This window comes from Arachis ipaensis, chromosome B08 (genome assembly GCF_000816755.2).
Source record: "Arachis ipaensis cultivar K30076 chromosome B08, Araip1.1, whole genome shotgun sequence".
In the NCBI taxonomy this organism is placed as follows: Eukaryota; Viridiplantae; Streptophyta; class Magnoliopsida; order Fabales; family Fabaceae; genus Arachis; species Arachis ipaensis.
In genome coordinates, this window is record NC_029792.2 from 18950295 (window position 1) to 18971200 (window position 20906).

At 35.6% G+C, this 20906-nt stretch overlaps 1 protein-coding gene and 1 long non-coding RNA gene across 2 annotated transcripts in view; one reads left to right on the top strand and one right to left on the bottom strand.

The window, feature by feature from the left end:
- LOC110265790 lies at positions 8276 to 9466 on the top strand. Its single transcript, XR_002352115.1, has 2 exons — positions 8276 to 8852; positions 8985 to 9466. It is a non-coding gene; the product is annotated as an uncharacterized LOC110265790 (long non-coding RNA).
- LOC107611884 overlaps positions 9978 to 20906 on the bottom strand; it is a 15357-nt gene continuing 4428 nt past the window's right edge. The window contains exons 5-23 of the mRNA XM_021108168.1: positions 20595 to 20904; positions 20262 to 20363; positions 18503 to 20217; positions 17675 to 17792; positions 16837 to 16985; positions 16562 to 16772; positions 16232 to 16469; positions 15994 to 16144; positions 15627 to 15916; positions 15420 to 15482; positions 15052 to 15130; positions 14848 to 14870; positions 11784 to 13063; positions 11546 to 11674; positions 11239 to 11384; positions 10944 to 11154; positions 10612 to 10849; positions 10368 to 10518; positions 9978 to 10283 (exon numbers count right to left, since the gene is read on the bottom strand). Coding sequence (XP_020963827.1) covers positions 9978 to 10283; positions 10368 to 10518; positions 10612 to 10849; positions 10944 to 11154; positions 11239 to 11384; positions 11546 to 11674; positions 11784 to 13063; positions 14848 to 14870; positions 15052 to 15130; positions 15420 to 15482; positions 15627 to 15916; positions 15994 to 16144; positions 16232 to 16469; positions 16562 to 16772; positions 16837 to 16985; positions 17675 to 17792; positions 18503 to 20217; positions 20262 to 20363; positions 20595 to 20904 — 5910 coding nt within the window. The remainder of the gene's footprint in view (positions 10284 to 10367; positions 10519 to 10611; positions 10850 to 10943; positions 11155 to 11238; positions 11385 to 11545; positions 11675 to 11783; positions 13064 to 14847; positions 14871 to 15051; positions 15131 to 15419; positions 15483 to 15626; positions 15917 to 15993; positions 16145 to 16231; positions 16470 to 16561; positions 16773 to 16836; positions 16986 to 17674; positions 17793 to 18502; positions 20218 to 20261; positions 20364 to 20594; positions 20905 to 20906) is intronic.

Genomic DNA, 20906 nt, shown 5'->3' on the forward strand with positions numbered 1-20906 from the left:
TAAAAAAATACAAAATAAATTGTAGTTTCTCAAAAAAAATATTTTTTAATTTTTATTTTTACTACTAAAAATTTGCTAAACATGTTAAAAAATAAAATATCAACTTAATAACACTCAAATAAACACATTCTTTTTTTAATTGATTGTAATCACTAAAAAGATAAGAGGGGAAAAAATTCACATATAGGTCACACATCACTTGTCTTCGGGTAAATAATATAAATAAACTAAATGGTCTTTAATATTACACAAATATTCTAAAACAAAACAGCTTACATACATGTTTTGTTTGCATATCTAGATTCGATTTATACTTTTTCAATATAAATTAACAACACATATATAGTAAATCGAATTAGGTTAATTCGATTTACTCCTTGTACAGATTATTGATATTTACTACTTTTAAGTTAATTGTAACTTTAAAACATAAATGTCAATAAGGAAATACTCCCATTTGAATTAAAATAAAATATAAAAAAATCAAAACAAATAAGAATAGAAATCCAACTTTTGTGTTTTAGTTCAAATTCCAGAAAATCTACATTTTTATAAGCTTATGAATTTAAAACGGAATAATAAACGATTTCTAAAAATTCATTGAAAAAGTTAATATAAATTATAGCCCTCCATTGTGGCATAGAAGTTAAAACTTGAATTTTTTTTCAGAGTCAAAAGTAACAGATAGATATACAATATAAAAAAACTAACTATAGTTATATAATATGTAATTTAAGAAATAATTAAAGTTTTAATTACATATTGTATAAATATATATAGTTGGTCATTTTATATTGTATAATTATCTGTTACTTCTGACTCTGAAAAAAATTCAAGTTTTAATCCCTATGCCACCTTAGAGGGCTATACTTTATATTAACTTTTTTAACATTAAAAGTCCCAGTAATTATTCTTTAGATACTAATGAGTCAAATGATGATTTTTAATGATTTTTTAGAAATTTTTTATTGTTCCATTTTAATTTCATAAGTTTATAAAAATGTAGATTTTCTAAAATTTGAACTAAAATACAAAAGTTGGATTTCTATTTTTATTCATTTTGATTTTTTTTATATTTTATTTGAATTCAAATAGAAAATTTTTTATTGACATTTATGTTTTAAAAATAAGAGTAAATTGCTTTATTAAAATATTTGACATCTAAAATTATACCAATATCCTAATTCTGTTTTGGTTACACGCATATCCTAATGTAATATATATATGTAGATAGAATAGGTAAATTAAAGGGCAATTCACTTAAACAAATGAATTGAAACCAAATTTATATGAATCTTCTAAACTAAGAAGACTTACGTGGGTAGTCTATTTTAATGTAAACCGAATTCATTTACGTTGATTTAGCCATGTAGATGTAAATCGAATTGAGTACGTTTGATTTAGGGTTTTTCTAGTAAATCAAATTAATAAAATTCGATTTAGGTATGATGCTAGTAAATCGACCTTACTAGATTCGATTTACCTGGTATGATGATGCACTAAAGTAAATCGAATGAAGTGAATTCGATTTATGTATGAAAAGACTATATAGGATAAATCCACTCTACTTAATTAGATTTACCCTCTAAAAACAACCGTATTAAATCGAATTAATTTAATTCAATTTAAAGTAGACGTCTAACCTATATAAATTTGAACAACATGTTGAATTCACATTAGAGTGACACTTAAAATGACTACAGAGGATAGCTTTCTAGTTCTTGTGCATTACAAAGGCACGATTAAAAAAAAACACGATCGAGAATTAAGTTTACTAATAAAGATTTGTTGAGCATCTTTATCAGACTTTCTATGAGCTTGGTTGATTTTATAATACCGTACTATAGAAATTTAGTTTGCATGACATGTAATGGATCGAGAAGTTATATTATCGAATTTTGATTTCTATATTTCGAGATGAGGTGAAGTACAACTCGTTTATGATAGGCAGTGACGAAAATTTGCAAGTTTAATTTCACTGCCATTGCCAGTTTCTGGGGGTGAGAATCGCTGAACTATTGACGAAGCTTGTGGATGTAGTCTCTAGCTTAGGAGGATCGAATCGGAATCATCAATCAGTACCTTTGGCAGCAGCCTCCAGTTCAACCCCTATTGTTGCGTCTTCATCTGTACCTGTGATTTTGTCTGTGGGAGATATAGTGGCATCTCCATCTTTTGCAGTTGATCTACACTGCGATGAGATTGCAGAACAAGGTGCTAACGTGAGTACTCCTGATATGATTCCAATTTCTAGTACGGTTGGAGAACCGGATGCGGTGGAAGACGTCCTAAGGGAGGACGATGATGTAGAGCCCGCCACGATTGCTGATAACAACTATGATGATATAAGGAGGAGTATTCCTGTCGGTCCTGGTGGAGGATCAAGCTCGAAAACTCAGCAATATCCCCCGCACTTTTCGATTCTAGATTTGGATACGATGAGACCAAAGGGGTTACCGGATGTACAATCCAATTTTTGCGCGAGAGAGTCACAGGACACCTCAGGTCTAGCTGAGTTTCAAGTCGGTCAGCATTTTCAGAATAAAGAAGAAGTTGTCTTATGTGTGAAGATTTATAGCATCCGTCGTGGGGTTGAGTAGAAAGTGATGGAATCGGACCATGACCAGTACTGCGGCAAGTGCAAGGAGTTCGGAAATAGTTGCAGATGGTTGATTCGGATCATGCTACGGCAGCGGAAGGGTATCTGGGAGGTCAGACAGTATAACAGACTTCATACATGTTTGGCCATCTCGATCTTCAGTGATCACAGGAAGCTTGACTATCATGTGATATCTGCTTACATCCTTCCTATGATTAGAGTTGATGCATCCGTGTGCATCAAGGTTCTGCAGAATGCGACAGATGCATATTTTGGGTTCAGACCTACATACAGGAGGGTATGGTTGGCTAAGCAGAAGGCCATGTCATAGATATATGGGATTGGGAAGAGGCCTACAATGAGCTACCAAGATGGGTGTTCGGTGTGCAGATAATGATGCCAGGTACTGTCGCAGTTCTGAGGACGAGTCCTATGCGGGTTGGAGGCCAGGTTGATGGGGAGTCAGCGTTTTTTCACCAACTTTTTGGGAATTCCCACCGTGTATCGAGGCATTCAAGTATGGTAAGTTGTTGGTCATTATTGGCGGGACCCATTTATATGGCAAATATGGGAGAACTTTGCTAATCGTGATAGCTCAGGATGTGAATTCTAATATCGTTTCTGTTGCTTTTACCCTAGTGGAGGGTGAAAATGCGAAGTCATGGCCTTTTTTCTTATCTCACTTATGACAGTACGTGACTCTTCAGTCGGACATTCTCGTGATATCCGATAGGCACAATAGGATCAAGGCCGCTTTGGAAGAACCTAATGGTGGGTGGGTTTCACTTGCTGCTTATCGGACTTTCTGTATTAGGCACGTTGCAGTGAATTTCGCATTGAGTTTCAAGGGAAAGGATGCCAACAGAATTCTAGTGGACTACCTAAACAACATCCGGTGTGTTATATGTCATCCACGTGAACTGGTAAACAATGAAGAGTATTGCAAGTCAATTTACAACCAGTTAGTACTTTAAAGAAACACCGACAATGAATGCATCAAAGGGAAGACATTTACATCTCGTGATCGGAGTAAATCTATCCTGAGCCTCCACTGCATGACTCCAGGCCCATTCTCGCTCAATGTTGGCTGATAATCGGATCACCTGACACCTAATACATGTTATGAACAACGACAATTTCCTGTAATATACATTACTGAATAACATAATCATAAACGGTGAGTACCTCGTCGCCAACGGCCAATGAAAGGTGTCAAATCCATCCGGCCTGAAATCCAGGAACCGCCAAAAGATCCATGACTGAAGGAGCTGCAACGAATCGGCCAACTTAACCAAATTTCTGTTGGTGATATGGCACAAGCATCGGTATAACCATGACAGAGTGGCAGATCCCCAACTGTATCCACACATGTCCTCCAATCTCGCTACGTATGGGAGCCATCGGATATGCATGCGTGTACCGGACTTGTCACCGAAGAGTTGGGTGGATAATAGCATCATGATGTATGCCCTCACGTATCTCCTATCTGTCTCCTCGTTTGCGTCGTGGGGAAGGTGACTGAACGTCTCCTGCATCCAAGTGCACTTCACTGTGAACTTATCGATGCAGTCTGCCGGAGGCAACACACCCAACAACTCCTGGAACCACACCCATGCAGGTCGCCCACCATCAATGAACCGCTGGAAATCCGTCGGGCACCCGCTGACGTAATGTCCATCGATGGGAACCTTAAATGGTACGCAACATTCTAAAGCGTAATCGTGCACTCTCTGAATGCCATATGGAAAGTGCGAGTCTCGGGTCGCCACCGCTCCACAAATGCATTGACTAGCGGCTTATCCAACCTAACACCAGTGGTTGTTGAGCCTCACGAGATGGGCTAAGTCGGCCATGTGCAAGTATGGTATGATTTTATCATTTAGGGGCATACCATGCTGCCTCTTCATACTGGTGATACATCGATGTGGCTGCACCATGATGAAAATATTTCTTTTAGAACCATAACAAGGTATATTAAATAAATTATTAATTTAATAAAATTAAACTACATTAAATAATTTGATAAATTAAATTGAATTAAATCAATCCTAAATAAACCTAAATATATTAATTCTAAATAAATTAAACTGAATTAAATTATTAAAAATTTTAACCAACCCAAACTAAATAAATTTTGAAAGACTTATATTTTTAACTAAATTACTAGGCCTTTAACCTAAAGCTTAGAAATTATATTAAATCTAAAAAGTTAAACTAATTTACATCCCTACCTTATTTTTACTGTTTATTTAACCTAACATTAAAAATGGGCAATTTACGCAAATAAAATAAATGAACAAAACCTTTACGCAAATACAACATTGGCAATTTCCAAACGCAAATGCAACAAACGCAACTGTATATAATCCGCTACACCCTGTAGCGGAACTCAATTGCACGTAATCCGCTACAGGCTATCGCGGATTACGTTGAGGGCTGCGTTACTCATAAATCGCTACACCCTATAGCGGTTTATGCTCATATGGTGCGAGACTCAATGTGAAAAATCGGGTTGGCTTATGTTTAAAAAAATTACACTTTCTAAAATCGGGTTTGTTTTGCATAGAATAAAGGGCATTTTAAGCCATTTTAAGTCATTTTCTATGCAAAACAATTTAAAAAAAATGACTTAAAAAATATTATGAGTACTATAAAAGTTTGTAATATCTTAGTAATTTAGGTAAATACTGGTTATAACTATATATTTTATTAAAAAATTAATAATTGATTAAAAAAATTAATAATTTAAAAATTAAAAAAATATTTATTTTATTTCATGCATTAAAAAAAGCTAACAAAATATTTAATTACGAGACTTCTTTAAAATATTAATAAGCTATCAATTCGGATTTCATACATACTCTTTTGCCCATTTTTAATAGCTCATGAATATTTTTTTAATACAAGGTCAGAAACTCTGGAAGCAGTGACTCACCTCCATTGATGAACGACGCTCCTCCTCCAAAAACTCTTTCTTTTTCACTTTATCCTTTTCACGCCTTTTAGTAACGTTCCATGTCTTTATCAGGAGTTAATATCTAGCACGTTTGCTTAGTTGGAGAATTCCCATTTTTTTTGCTGTAAGTCCAAAATGGGCCTATTATTTTATTGCACCAATAAAATTTATCTTTTGAGAAAAAAATTTATTTAAATTATACTATAAAAAAATATTTTATTTTATACAAAATAATTAAAAAAATAGCTTAAAAGATGTTAGAAGTACTATAAAAATTTGTAATGTTCTAATGACTTAGGACATTAAAGAAATACTCTACATAGTCAATAATAATTTAAAAATTAAGAAAAATATAGTTATAACCAGTATTTACCTAAATTACTAAGATGTTACAAACTTTTATAGTACTCCTAACATTTTTTAAGTCATTTTTTAAAAATTGTTTTGCATAGAAAATGGCTTAAAATGGCTTAAAATGCCCTTTATTCTATGCAAAACAAACCCGATTTTAGAAAGTGTAATTTTTTTAAACATAAGCTAACCCGGTTTTTCACACTCTTCATAATCCGCTAGAGGGTGTAGTGGATTATGAGTCTTGCACCATATGAGCATAAACCGCTACAGGGTGTAGCGGTTTATGAGGAACGCAGCCCTCAACGTAATTTGCGATAGCCTGTAGCGGATTACGTGCAATTGAGTTTCGCTACAGGATGTAGCGGATTATATACAATTGCGTTTGTTGCATTTGCGTATGGAAATTGCCAATGTTGTATTTACGTAAAGATTTTGTTCATTTATTTTATATGTGTAAATTGCCCATTAAAAATGTACCTAAATTCCTCAAAAACTACTAATCTACTTAATCATTACTCTAACTAAGCTTTGCTAATCAGTAAACAACTAATCTAATTACCATTTGTAGTTTAATCACAATAGTGCATATAACAAAATTTTAAACCACTTAATATCATAAACTATTATTGACATTCAATTTCAGAAACTAACCTCTTTATTTGTGGATCAAACCAGCAATGTGGGCGACGTCGTCTAATCGATAGATACGATTGGGATTGTCTTCCATTTTCACAGTTTTAATCCTAGCATTTTTTTTAAACAAATATTCTTTGGATTTAGTTTTTGATGGTTATTGGAATGTAATTCGAAACAAATGGATTCGAATTCCTTATTTAAGCATAGAAGGACTAAATCGAAGCTAGTGGACTCGATTTACCACTAGCTTTCGTTCAAGGTAAATTGAACATAGTCCATTCGATTTTCTAGTAATGAATTCGAATCCATTGAACTCGAATTACTAAGGGCAAAAACCATGGTTAGAATTCGAAGCCAATGGTTTCGATTTATAATAGATGGAGTTTAAAATGATAGTAAATCGAGCCTACTCCATTTGATTTATATCATTCATAGTAGTTCGAATTTGATTAATTTGATTTACTACTACAATGTCTAAATCGGCTTTAATAAATTCGATTTACATAAAAGTATATCTGGAGGCATATACGTAACGTTATTCACTTTAGGGGATTCATGTCAATTTGGTTTCTAATTCATTTCTTTAAGTTATGGAGTCTAAAAATAGTATTTAATTTATTAAAAAAAATTAAAAATTAATATTTAATTTAAAAATAAAAAAAATAATTTTTAAATATTTAAAATTTATTATAAAAAATAAATACGACAAAATTTAGTCACCAAATAATAGAATTTATATTGTCTGAATTTTAACCATGTGATCATTTAAATCACAAGCAACCTTTCGGGAAAAGTAGAGACAAACTTGATCATTTTTTTTTTGTCATTTTTCTTTTTTATTAGAGCATTATTCAGCTATGGAAGCATAATGTAGAACATTTGTACATATATTTAGTAAGCTAGCATGCATGCTTTTTAATTTTTTTTAATCAAACTCAACCTTACCAGTTGTCACCGTCCATCTTGACCTGCAATTTAAATTTTAACATTTCATACGATAAACACAACACCTACCGGCTACCATTGCTTAAGATATGAAGTTCCAATATTAATCAATAATTATCATTAAAATATAGAACGATGGCTGCGAAAATATTATATTGCTAACATGTGGATGCCAAAATGTCATTAACAAAATATTCATGCAAACCGTGTCAAGACAAAAATTTAATTAAAATGTCATTAACAAAATGTCATTTTTCTTCTGAGAATCTGAATTCTAACATAGTTTGAAAATGGAAGCTTTCTGAATCAATTTATCAAACAGAAAGTGAACATTCTCGAGATATCAAGTAGCTAGCTTCGTGAGCATCTCTTGATCTGATATTTGTTGTCTCTTATATCATTATATAAAATCCAAACTGCAAAACAAACGAGCATTTACTTTATATTTATAATTAATTCATCATGGATCACTTGTCCGTTTAAGTAAGTGTCAAAGTTCAAGTGTATGTGCAGGAACTTATTAGCTAATAGCAAACTCTTAACAGAGCTTTGATTTACAACGAGTTAGTTTTTTACTTATTGAGTTGGGAACATCTTAGGCACCAAAAAATAATTTATGGATATTATCATCAACAAAGTCAAAGTGATATGTAATGGATTGGTAGCTAACTTTGTTATATTCATATTATATGTAACTAGTGCATGAAAGTAACAATGAAACCGAGAGGCACACAACACACTAGTGAAGATAGCCTCTGTTGTGTGATGCGTTTATTTGCCTAACTAGTGAGGTAGCCCGACATAGAGGAGGAGTAACGAACAAGAACCACAGGCTTTGATATAAAAGAAGCATCGCTACACTAATCAATATATACCTTTCTCGGCCTTTTGGCTAAGATCAAGTGTAGTATCTGTTCTTATCAGTTTAATATCTGATATGTGGGCCATTGGCTCACATGATATTAAATTTATTTTTTGAGGGGGGAGTGGCCACCATAGTAGCTTGCTACTGGTCCTCTCATGCGTAGCCCATGCCTTGCACTGTTGCAAGGGCCTGGCGCACCCCATCAAACCCAGTTTAAATATTAAAGCCTCTGGTTCATGAGCCAATGGGTGGTATTTATGATTTAAAGCCATAAGTCTAGTTCTCCGAGATTGCTTACTGAAAGAACACAGCTGATGAGTGGCCAATGAATAAACAGGGGGCAAACACTTTATGGTTTTTCTTTTTAGTCGTGCAACAAAAAATGGTTTAGTAGCAAAACTAATAGAGTTATATTTTGTACTTTTGTTTCATTTGACTTTTGAAACTATTATATTCCACCACTGACTGGTTCTACAACCAAGTTCCTGGGGTTGAAGGTAACCGATAAAATTTCATAACTTTTGGAGATTACGGCAAAGTGATTCTTACATCAATGGTGGGAATTAAACTTAAGTTCTTGTGAGATACAATATTTATTACCTGTGCCAATCATCTTTATAATAAGCTAGGTTGATCTTGAATTCAAGGCCAAGTTGTTTTCTGCTGGGAGTATCTACGAGGCTCCACACTAATGGTGAAGACAGTGTTGACAGCTGAAGAATCAAAAGGTGACATGATGAGTGGAAGAGAGAAGAGATTGGTTGGTTGGTGTGGCAAAAGTTGATCCAATTGATGATTTCCTCTTGAATTCCTTCCTTGGCATTCCAACTGAGTGCGTTGCTGACCTGAGTACTGTGATCTCCATTTCTGCCTCATCTTAAAGAAGAGATAATAATCACACTTCGGAAATTGCTGAAACCTACTTAGTCATTTTCAGTGTCTGTTCAGTGAATACAGAACTTCAAATTGGTAATAGTTTAGTCATTCTAGAACTTACAGTTGTGTATAAACCGCAGTTCTTGTGTCACTAAGGAATCTAGACTACGGTAATTTTCTTTTTACTAATAAAAAGAAACGATTTTGCATTTCTAGCCCATTTATTTAGGTTGGATGAATCAGCCCGTCCAATTTAGTGACAGACTTAAGTGGGAGCGGGCATGCCTTTTTTTTTTTTTTTTTTTTGGTGACTTGGGCATGCCTGTTTGATATCGCTGTCATTATTTGGAAATTTATTAATTATCGCTAGAATATTTGTATAATTTTAGACGTAATAAATATACATGAGGTGATCAATTTGTTAGTATCACAATGGTTTTGTCGTCTGTGTTTTTAGCTTTTGATTTTGATCTCGTGTCTCTTATTAATTTAACATCCATTCCAGAGTCTCTTTTGGTGCAGTGTGATTTGCCACACTAACAGAAATTTGCCAAAGTAACAGAAAACCTCTATCGCTATTTTCCTCTCTCCTTATATTCTTCTTCTTTCTTCTCTTTTCCCATTTTTCTTTCTTCCTTTGCACACACACCAGCTCATTGGCTCAGATGCCAAGTTTCAAAACAGGCCTATTTATTTATACACCATATGAATAATCACATAACATCACTGAATGTAAACTCTACTTACTACCTTGCCCCTAACAATGATATGGTAACCTCATTTGCTGAATGAACTTCTTCACCATCTTCACCTTCAATCAGTGTAGAATCTTGTTGGTGTGAATAAAATGCCGGCAACCTTGGCCGAGGCAATGGTTTATCATCATCCAACATACGAACTACAGATGACATGTTAGGCCTATGTTCTGGTCTCTCTTGCACACACAACAGCCCTGTCTGAATACATCTCAATGCTTCATCTTCATTCACCGAATCACGCAGTGATTCATCTACCAGCTCCAAAGTCCTCTCCTCATTCCATAGCTTCCATGCCTGAAAAGATGTCAAAATTATTATTTTCTAATTTTGGACCTATATGAGCTACAATAATAGCTACTACTAACACACAACACTTACAAATCCCAGAAGGTTAAGACTTTGGTCTGGGACACAAAACTCTCTTGTCTTCCTCCCACTGACTACCTCAAGCACGATTACACCAAAGGCGAACACATCAGATTTCATTGAGAAAGATCCACGCACTGCATACTCGGGCGAAATATAACCACTGCATTGTTGCGTGTATCTCACATAAGAATCATGATACATGACACAAAAAATGTTACAGTTCTAAGTATGAACAATACTCTAGCCTACTTACTGAGTTCCCACCACTCTTCCAGTCTTGTCTTCAGTCTGATCACTTGCAAATGTCCTAGCAAGACCGAAGTCTGATATTTTTGCATTCATTTCTTCGTCAAGAAGAATATTACTAGTTTTTAGATCTCTATGAATGACTCTTAGCCTAGAGTCCTGATGCAGATAGACTAGGCCTCTAGCTGTACCACTAATAATGTGAAAGCGCTTAGTCCAATCCAATAATTTTCTTCTAGCATCATCTATCATGTTGAGAAAGTAAAATGTTAAAATGATTATCTACTAGTTAATACCTCAGAGAAAGAAGCATAAATTCAAGATAGTTAAGAAATGAACCAAAAATAAAGTAGTCCAAACTCCTGTTGGGCATGAGCTCATAAATCAAAAGTTTCTCTTCTTGCTGAATGCAACAACCAAGAAGCTTTACGAGGTTGCGATGCTGAAGTTTTGCAATTAGCTGAACTTCCGTTTTGAACTCTTGCAGTCCTTGGTCGGAGTTCTTGCAAAGTCTCTTGACTGCAATCTCTGTCCCGTTTGCAAGTACACCCTGATGATGACAATTGTTAGCACAAAATATGTGGAGTACTGAAGTATATAATACCACAGTGAGCATGTCAAGTTATTTTAGTACCTTATAAACTGGTCCATATCCTCCTCTTCCCATTTCATTACTGCTAGAAAATTGATCAGTAGCATAAATTATAGTTGATAAATCAAATGTTGGAAAGTCCGCGTCTTCCTTTTCCATTTTGCGAACATGTTTCAACCAAAATATATCTAGCAAAATGAAGAGTGATACGAGAGAGAAATTAATTTAAAGTTCTGGAGTTTAACAAGGTTGATGTAAAGAACCACCAGCCTTTCAATATTGCAAAGTTATATTTCTTCCAAATATTGGTGTAGTAGTAGAATTCACATGTAGAACATTACGTATTCACCTGGATCCTCAAGTTTTTTTCTCCATAGAAATAATTTCAGTCCAAGTATTATGATCGTGATGAACAATATAGAGCCAACAATGATGCCTTCTAGCTTACTCTTGCTGGAATAATTTTTCTTCTTATCATCTGAGATATCAAAATTTAAGAGCATTGTTCCTTAATTCATTACATTATCTATTTTGAAATTATAATGCAGGGAATCAAAAACAATAATACGTAACGGAGAAAAGCAAACCTATTCGAATATAGAAGTCTTGTGTCCCTTGTCTAATGTCAATAAGATCATGAAACCAGATCAAGCAACCGCTTCCTCCATCACGGATATCCAAATTGGAATATGCCGTACAAGAACAATTTTTCAGACAGAATTCCTTGCATTCCAGCAGGTTCATGGTCCTGTTATACCAAGAAGCAGACGTGTCCGGCAATACTATGCTGGTGACCTTCTTGAATCCATCTCTGCTGCAACTTAAAGGAGTGATCCTAACACAACCATCAGACCAATCAGATTCCTTCCATTTTCCAGGATATTTTGGTGCGAATCCTTCAAGGCATGAACAGACAGGAGTAGGGGTAGTACTGCAAATAGAATTTGCACCACACAGAGCATACTTGTCACATTCAGCCTCCGGTATAGAAATAAGGGTCTCCCAGCCTCTGGTTTGTATTGACCAATGCAAAACCTGAATACCTCCCCAAGGGTACACTACACCTCTAATATATTTGGATGTATTTTCTGGTCTGAACCTAACAAACACCTCTTTTTCATTGAAAACAAATTGAGATGAGAATTGGCTATAGCGCAAATAAAGTGTAGCTCCTGAAAACATTAGCCCATTCCATGGCCCTACTCTAATTGTTGTGGCATTTCCATTCATTAGAACTATTTGCGGATCGCCTCGAAGGTCTATTCTAAATGTGTAGTGTCCGCGGCCGGGATCATCAGTACTTTTTGAAGATGATAGAGTCCTCTCTAGACTTGTCCCAAGATCCCATCCCAGCTTCATTCCGGGCACGAATGTATCACAAGGATAATCAAAGCTCTGCCACAGAAAGTGGTCACTATTATGACCATCTTTGACAACAAGATTTCCTGATTCCAAGAGCTGTGCAATTGGATTCCGTTTGTCTCCTGCTTTGCTTGACATGTTGGAGGACCATACAACGCTGCTGTTGGTGCTGCCATTAATAAGGACAACAAGTCCTTCACCGGTGACTTTTAGAATTCCGGAGGTGTTGTTGAGCGGTTTTTCTCTATTAGCCACCCAGACCACTACCTGAGGGGATATGTTATGGTACCAGATTCCTAAGTATCGGCCCTTTGAATTTCCGGGGCTGTAGAAGCCAAGTTCAAAGGTTCCTCCACTCGAAATTAATGTCTCTCCATCAGTGATGGATTGAAAAGGAGTTATATTGTCCAGCGAGGTAGAGTTTCTTAATATAAATGACAATAGAATGGACCAAAACCATAGATTTTTCTTGTTTTGCATTATTTTTGTGATGTACAACTTGTTCCTACTTTAATACAAGGAAAAATTTGATTTCCCTTTGTTGGTCTTTTAAACATTAAAACATGTTTATAAGTAAACAACAGGGAAACATGGTTGGACCTACTCACAAGTAAGAGGGGTCATTGCATATTGATAATCTGATATTTTTAAAAGAATAAAACCGAAATCAATAAAAATCAGCTAATATGAATTTTGGATGTGTAATTTTTAGATTTCAGATTTATAATCTTTTAATTTTTGAATGTACAAAATTTTTGTTACTAGAGTTATTTCTATTAGTTTGCTAACAAAATTGAATACTAATCATCTTTTTAAATTTCGTCTAATACTAGAATAATAAAAGAAATTAGGGTTTAGCTATCATGTATTTTTTGGACAGATATTTATGTTACTAACTACAAAAGTTTTTATAAAAAAATATAAAATTTTAGTTTTTCATTGCATTTATGATACATTTATTAAAATAAAAAACTTTTACTAATGATAGTCTTAATATAATAACACCGGCACAAATGTAAACTTTCACTATGCACATCTCAATTTCAAACAGGGTATTTGACTATAAGATGAATGCAGCAGCAGCAGTTTTAGTTCAACGTAGATAAAGACTAAGAGTCTGAATATCTCTTTCGAAACAGTTCATCAAGAAATTTGGCAATTCCATCAAATGGCAGATCAAATAGGGAAACAGAAAGAGATATTCAGCAACAATTGGCTAGGCGGCTGCATAATGATTAATAAATTGGATTTTTTCAGAGCTAACATTGAATGTGCAATTAAAGACTTTACCAACGAGCATTCATGGTATGGGTTCCATTTTGTTTTTTTTTTTTTCTCAACTCAACTTTCTTCTTATTTTATGAAACAACAATATTAATATATTATATCTCTACGATTTTTATGCTACACCATGCTAACTACATTTCTTTGGTAATTTTGGAACCATTAATGTAATTATCAGATAAGGCTGCATCCATTACATTATGAAAATGTTTAGGGGACCAGCAACTTTATTAAATTCTGGCCAGTATGTAACCAGCAAAAAAAAGTAAGTTATTGGATGAAATTTCATACCATTAAAATCACCATTAATGGCTATTTAATAACTATAAATCACAAAACTTGCTATCCCCTAGCACCCCTCTTACATTATTTGGGTGCAGTTGTTGTATGGATCTGCCTTAACACTTAATACTTGTATACCGGATAACCTATTTAAAAGCTTAAAATGCTAAATAAAATACATAAATAATTATATATTTCTAATATTTATAAAAGTTTAGTATTTTCTAATAGTTTGTAATCACTGAAAAGTAAGAGAAAAAAAGATGACATATGATGAGTCACACATCACTTATCTTCTTATAGTCAAAGAAAACATCAGTTTTCAAGTGATTATCCAACTAAATTTCTATAGTTGCCATTTAATTATTTTTTACTGTATTTTTATCCGATTCTAGCAAACTGATGCTGACTCCCCAATGATTAATCAACAGTTATTTTTTTCTTCCATTGCACTTTTCACTTATCAGATGTTAGTATGGTACAGTCTGAATTATAACCATGTGATCATTTAAATCAGAAACGACCTTTTCGGGCAAACAGACAAACTTATCTTTCTTTTGTCTTCTTAACTTTTTTATTATAGCATTCAGCTACGGAAGCATAACGTATTATATTTGCGATAGTACTAGATTTGAGAGCATTAGTTTATATATATTTAGTAACATTCTTAGCAGAAACCTTAATTAAGCTAACATGCATGCTTTTTATAAAATTCATCCTTACCAGTTGTCGCCGTTGATCTTGACCTTCAATTTAACATTCCATAAGATAAGCACAACACCGTTGCTTAAGATATAAAGTTCCAATATTAATTAATAATTATCATTAAAAATATAGCACGATGGCTGCTCAAATATTATACTGCTAACATGTGGATGCCAAAGTATCGGTATAAAAAATTCAAAATATTGATGCAAAGTTGAAAACCGTGGAAGCAGAGCCGTTGAGGCGAATGATGTCAGCCATTATTTGGTCTTCCAAGGCCTTTTCTCTGCGTGGAACAAGTCTATACGAAAGGAATAAAACACATCTTGAAATGATATTTCGGAAGCTCTCTGAATCAATTCATTAAACAGTTCGTGAACATTCCGGAGATCAAGCAGTTCCACAAACTCATTGCTCAGACTGAGGAGATCTTCGATTCCTCATTTATCTCTTTAGAAGCCTTGGAGAGTGAAGAACACTCATCATATCAACCGTTATTAGCACAACTAGCATGCAGTTGAATATTGTTATGAGTTATGACTCCACTCCTAAGTTAGTTAGAATGACTGCCACGCTGGCAATTCTGTTACGACAAAGCTCTAACTGCTTCCTCTCTTGTAGAGAAATTTATATACAAAGCACCAAAGACTACGCTATATGTGAATCAATACGAAAATAAAAACTTTATACACTGATCACACACAAATTCTCATTTGACCAGGAATAAAAGTGAAACTGGAAAATCAAAACAAGCTGCCACTTAGCCCTATAGCATTAAAAATGTAAGATCTAATCACTATCTTGCCCCTAACGATGAAACGGTAACCTCATTTGCTGAAACTTCATCATCTCTTCCCAGAGATTCTTCATGGTGCGAGTAAAACGCCGGCAGCCTCGGCTCAGGCAACGGTTTATCATCTTCCAGCATACGAACTACAGATGACATGTTAGGCCTATCTTCTGGTCTCCCTTGAACACATAAAAGCCCTATCTGTATGCATCTCAATGCTTCAACTTCAATGACCGAATCGCGCACTGATTCATCCACTAGCTCCAAAGGCCTCTCCTCATTCCAGAGCTCCCATGCCTTAAAGAGTCAAAATTATTATTATGCGAATTACTGTGAAGTGTGAAACTTTATCCTTATTCTATGGTATTACTTACATGTCCAAGAAGGTAGAGACGTTGGTGAGGGACGCAAAACTCTCTGTTCTTCTTCCCACTGACTATCTCAAGCACAATTACGCCAAAGGCGAACACATCAGATTTCGTTGAGAAGGATCCGTGCACTGCATACTCAGGAGAAATATAGCCACTGCATTGCATTTAGTGCATCACATAAGAATTCCGATGGAAAAAATGTTGCAACTTGAACTAGTAAACAATATTTTAGCCTACTAACTAAGTTCCCATCACTCTTTTTGTTGTGGCCTCAGATTGATCTCCGGCAAATGTCCTAGCAAGACCAAAGTCTGATATTTTCGCGTTCATGTCTTTATCAAGAAGGATATTGCTAGCTTTTAGATCTCTGTGAATAACTCTTAGCCTAGAATCCTGATGTAAATAAACTAGTCCTCGAGCTGTCCCGCCTATAATTTGAAAGCGCTTCGCCCAATCTAATAATTTTCTTCTAGAATCATCTGCCATGTTGATAATATTCAAAGTTAACATGAGATCTAATCAATGATAAATGTGAAAGAGAACAATAATTCAAGATGGTTAAGGCATGAACCAAAAATAAAAGTGTCCAAACTCCTATTGGGCACGAGCTCATAAATCAAGAGTTTTTCGTTTGGCTGAATGCAGCAACCAAGAAGCTTTACAAGATTGCGATGCTGAAGTTTTGCAATTAACTGAACTTCATTTTTAAGTTCATCCAGTCCTTGTTCAGAGTCAATGGAAAGCCTCTTGACTGCAATCTCTGTCCCATTTTCAAGTGCACCCTGATAACAAATGTTAGGACAACACGGAGAATAATAACATGGCGAAATTATTCAAATCAATTACCTTGTATACCGATCCAAATCCACCTTCTCCCAATTTGTTGTCACTAGAGAAGTAATTAGTGGCATAAACTACGGTTGATAAATCAAATATTGGCAGATCCATGTCATCTTTTTCCCTTTTGTGAGCCCATTGCTTCCACCAAAATATTTCTATCAATATGAGAATGATTAGCAAATAGCTATTTATCAGAATGTCTAGAATTCATGTTGATTTATTAATCAACTGTGGAGTTGAAAAACACATTGGATTGATTTGTTGAGTTTGAAAAAGAATAAAGATTCATCAAGCAAAAGATGATAAGACTGACGGGACTGCAAACTCGTAGTTCTCCCAAATATTAGTGTAGATAGGAGTAGTCACATACTAAATATCCGGAACTCACCTGGCTCCTCAAGTATCTTTCTCCATAGACATAGAACCAGTCCAACATCATGCTCATAAAGAACAAAATGTTGCCAACAATCATGCCTACAAGCTTTTTCTTGTTTGACTCATCACCTGAGGTATCAAGGTTCAAGAGCATGGTTCTTTCAATCTTTCATTACACTGATGTATTGTGAAAATACAATGTAGTAAATAATAAATCAATAAGTGAGACAAAATGAACATATTAAAAAAAATGATTTTCCTTAAAGGGGTACCTAGCTCTGTCATAGGTAGTCGAATATAAAGGTCTTGTCCTCCTTGTCTCATGTCAATCAAATCATGAAACCAAAGTATGCAACCACTTCCTCCACCACGGACATCCAAATTGGAATATGCCGTACAAGAACAATTTTTCCTACACAAGTCCTCACATTCCTGCAGGTTCATGGTCATGTTATGTCATGGCCCGAACCTGGCCATGACTGGCGCTCAAGGGACAAGTCCCTCAGCAAGTCAAACGACCAAAATTTCAGAAAAACGGACAGAATCTCCTCTGTTTCTAGGACCTTACCAACATGAATATTAATTCCCTGTATCAATAATAAACATCTATTTCCATAGACAACAACAACAGCACATTCCAACTACATCCATAACCACATATATCCAAAATACGCATCATATATATATATCAAGTTGATAAATAGAGTATATAGTTAAATCCATAAGTCTTACATAACTAACTTATAATTACTATATAAACAGTTCGAGATTCAAAATAGCATAACCTACACGAGGATCCTGCCTGTGACATATGGAGCATTGACATAATCTAAATTTTGAGCAAAGGTTCCATTACATAATACTTAGCCCTTGAAAAGAAGAATGGCTCACCAAAATGACTATGATCTACTGAGGAGCAGGTGGAATGGAACCTGGAATGACTCCCGTATCTGAAAAATATGAGAATATAATAGGGTGAGTTTTGCAACTCAATGAGCAAACATTATATCTATAACTCACACGAGACAATACAAGTTTTACCATGAAAATTTATACTTCTTTTCAGAGATGAGGAATCCATATTAAGTAACTATGCAAATAAATAGATAAATAAGTAAGCAGAATGAACTGAAATGGGAGTTCTCATTCCAGAAGTCAAATCAAATCGAATATTACACATCTAGGGCGGCTCCACCTCTAAGGGTAGCCCTTTCCTCTAGTGTGCCCGTACGGTATAACAGATCCAACGTGTGGCCTACACGTTGGGCTAGCAACGCCTACTAAAAGTTGTTTTTACCGGAAGAAAGTGAGCTGACTTTGTCATTCTATCCACAATTACCCAAATTGAATCAAAACCTTTAAAGCTACGAGGTAAACCTGTTACAAAATCCATCGTAATCCTTTCCCACTTCCATTCAGGTATCTCAATTTGTTGCAATAACCCAGCAGGTCTTTGATGTTCAGCTTTAACCTGTTGGCAAGTTAAGCAATGAGAAACAAAAATCCCTATGTCTTTTTTCATGCCTTCCCACCAAAACAATTGTTTCAAATCTTGATACATCTTATTGGAGCCCGGATGAACGGTATACTTAGAATTGTGAGCCTCCTCCAAAATAGCTTTCTTCAAGTCGTGGTTATCTGGCACACATAAGCGTTGACCACAACGCAAGACATCTTGATCAAGAGAAAATTTTGAGTTTCTCCCATTGCGAACATCTTCTATAAGCTTTCTTAGTTTCGGGTCATCACGTTGTGCAGCCTTGATCTGTTCTATTAGGGAAGATTGGGCTCGAACATGTGCTAAGAAAACTCCTGATTCTCCAATGTCAAATTGAATTCCACCGGCCTCCAATTGATGGACTTCTTCAACAATTGGTCTCCTTGCAAGAGTGATATGGGCCAAGCTACCCATAGATTTTCTACTGAGGGCATCTGCTACAACATTTGCCTTTCCAGGATGATACAAAATAGTACAATCGTAATCTTTTAGCAACTCCATCCACCTCCGTTGTCTCAAATTTAAATCCTTCTGTTGAAATATATACTTCAAACTCTTGTGATCCGTATAGATCTCACAGGTCTCACCATAAAGGTAGTGTCTCCAAATCTTCAAAGCAAAAATGACTGCTGCCATTTCCAGGTCATGAGTTGGATAATTCTGCTCATGCTTCTTGAGTTGTCGCGAGGCATAAGCAATAACGCGGCCATGCTGCATCAATACACAACCCAGTCCTATCCGAGATGCGTCACAAAAGACTGAGAATCTCCCAGACCCAGAAGGTAAAACAAGAACTGGTGCTGAGGTTAGACAAGTCTTAAGTGTCTGGAAACTTTCCTCACAAGCTTCTGACCATTGAAACTTCACATTTTTCTGAGTTAACTTGGTTAATGGTGCCGAAATTCTGGAGAAGTTCTTGATGAATCGCCGATAGTAACCGACCAATCCTAGAAAGCTACGAATTTCCGTCACTGTAGTAGGCCTTGGCCACTTCTGAACGGCTTCTACTTTCTTTGGATCCACCATGATTCCATCTTTTGATACCACATGCCCCAAAAATGTCACTTGATCAAGCCAAAACTCACATTTAGAAAACTTAGCATAAAGCTTGTGATCCCTTAAGGTTTGTAACACAATCCTCAAATGATACTCATGCTCCGTATCATTTTTCGAATACACCAAGATATCATCGATGAAGACGATAACAAAGTGATCTAAGAAAGGTTTGAAGACTCGATTCATTAAGTCCATGAAAGCTGCAGGCGCATTCGTCAGAATACGATAGGGAGGAATGGACACAAGTTGGACTCCCGGAGCTAATTCTATGGAAAACTCAACTTCGCGGTCAGGTGGCATCCTTGGTAGCTCATTAGGGAACACGTCAGGAAATTCTCTAACTATAGGAACCTGATCAAGACTAGGCACTTCGGCATCAACATCTCTAACAACTGCCAGAAATCCTTGGTTCCCCTTATCCATCAATTGCATAGCACTCATAGATGAGATGATGCTAGCTAAAGTGGGACAGTCATCACCCTAAAAACAAAATGTGAGATACCCGGTATGTCAAACTTCACAGTTTTGGAGTAACAGCCCACATCAGTATGACAAGCTGCTAACCAATCCATGCCTAAGATGACATCAATATCTTCCATTGGTTCTAAAAGGATCAAATCAGCTAAGGTTTCAACCGTATTAATTCTAACAATACAAAATCGAAACACGAATCGGACCACCGTGGAGACTCCAAGTGGAGTGCCAACATGAAATGGGTGGGATAACAGTTCAGGGTGTTTATCGAAATGAGATGCAAGATGTGGAGATACATATGAATAATGAGAACCCGTATCAAATAACACTCACGCATCTAAAGAACAAACTTGTAAAGTACCTGCCACCACAGCAATAGAAGCTTGAGCATCTTGACGTGTTAAAGCATACACACGTGCCTGACCTCTTCCTCTTTGGCTCCCTCCTCTGTTATAAGTCTGACCCCTGCCACCTGCTCCTCTGCCACTAGGACCAGAAGAATTTTCAATAGACATAGCTGAAGATGATGGCATTGGTGTTGTAGGACGTGCAATACTTGGAGCAAAGCCTCCTCTAGGATTTGGACAATCCCTCCTAAGATGACCAGATTGACCACAACCAAAACATGCACCAGTAGCCTTGAAACATATACCGGAATGGTAACTCCCACACT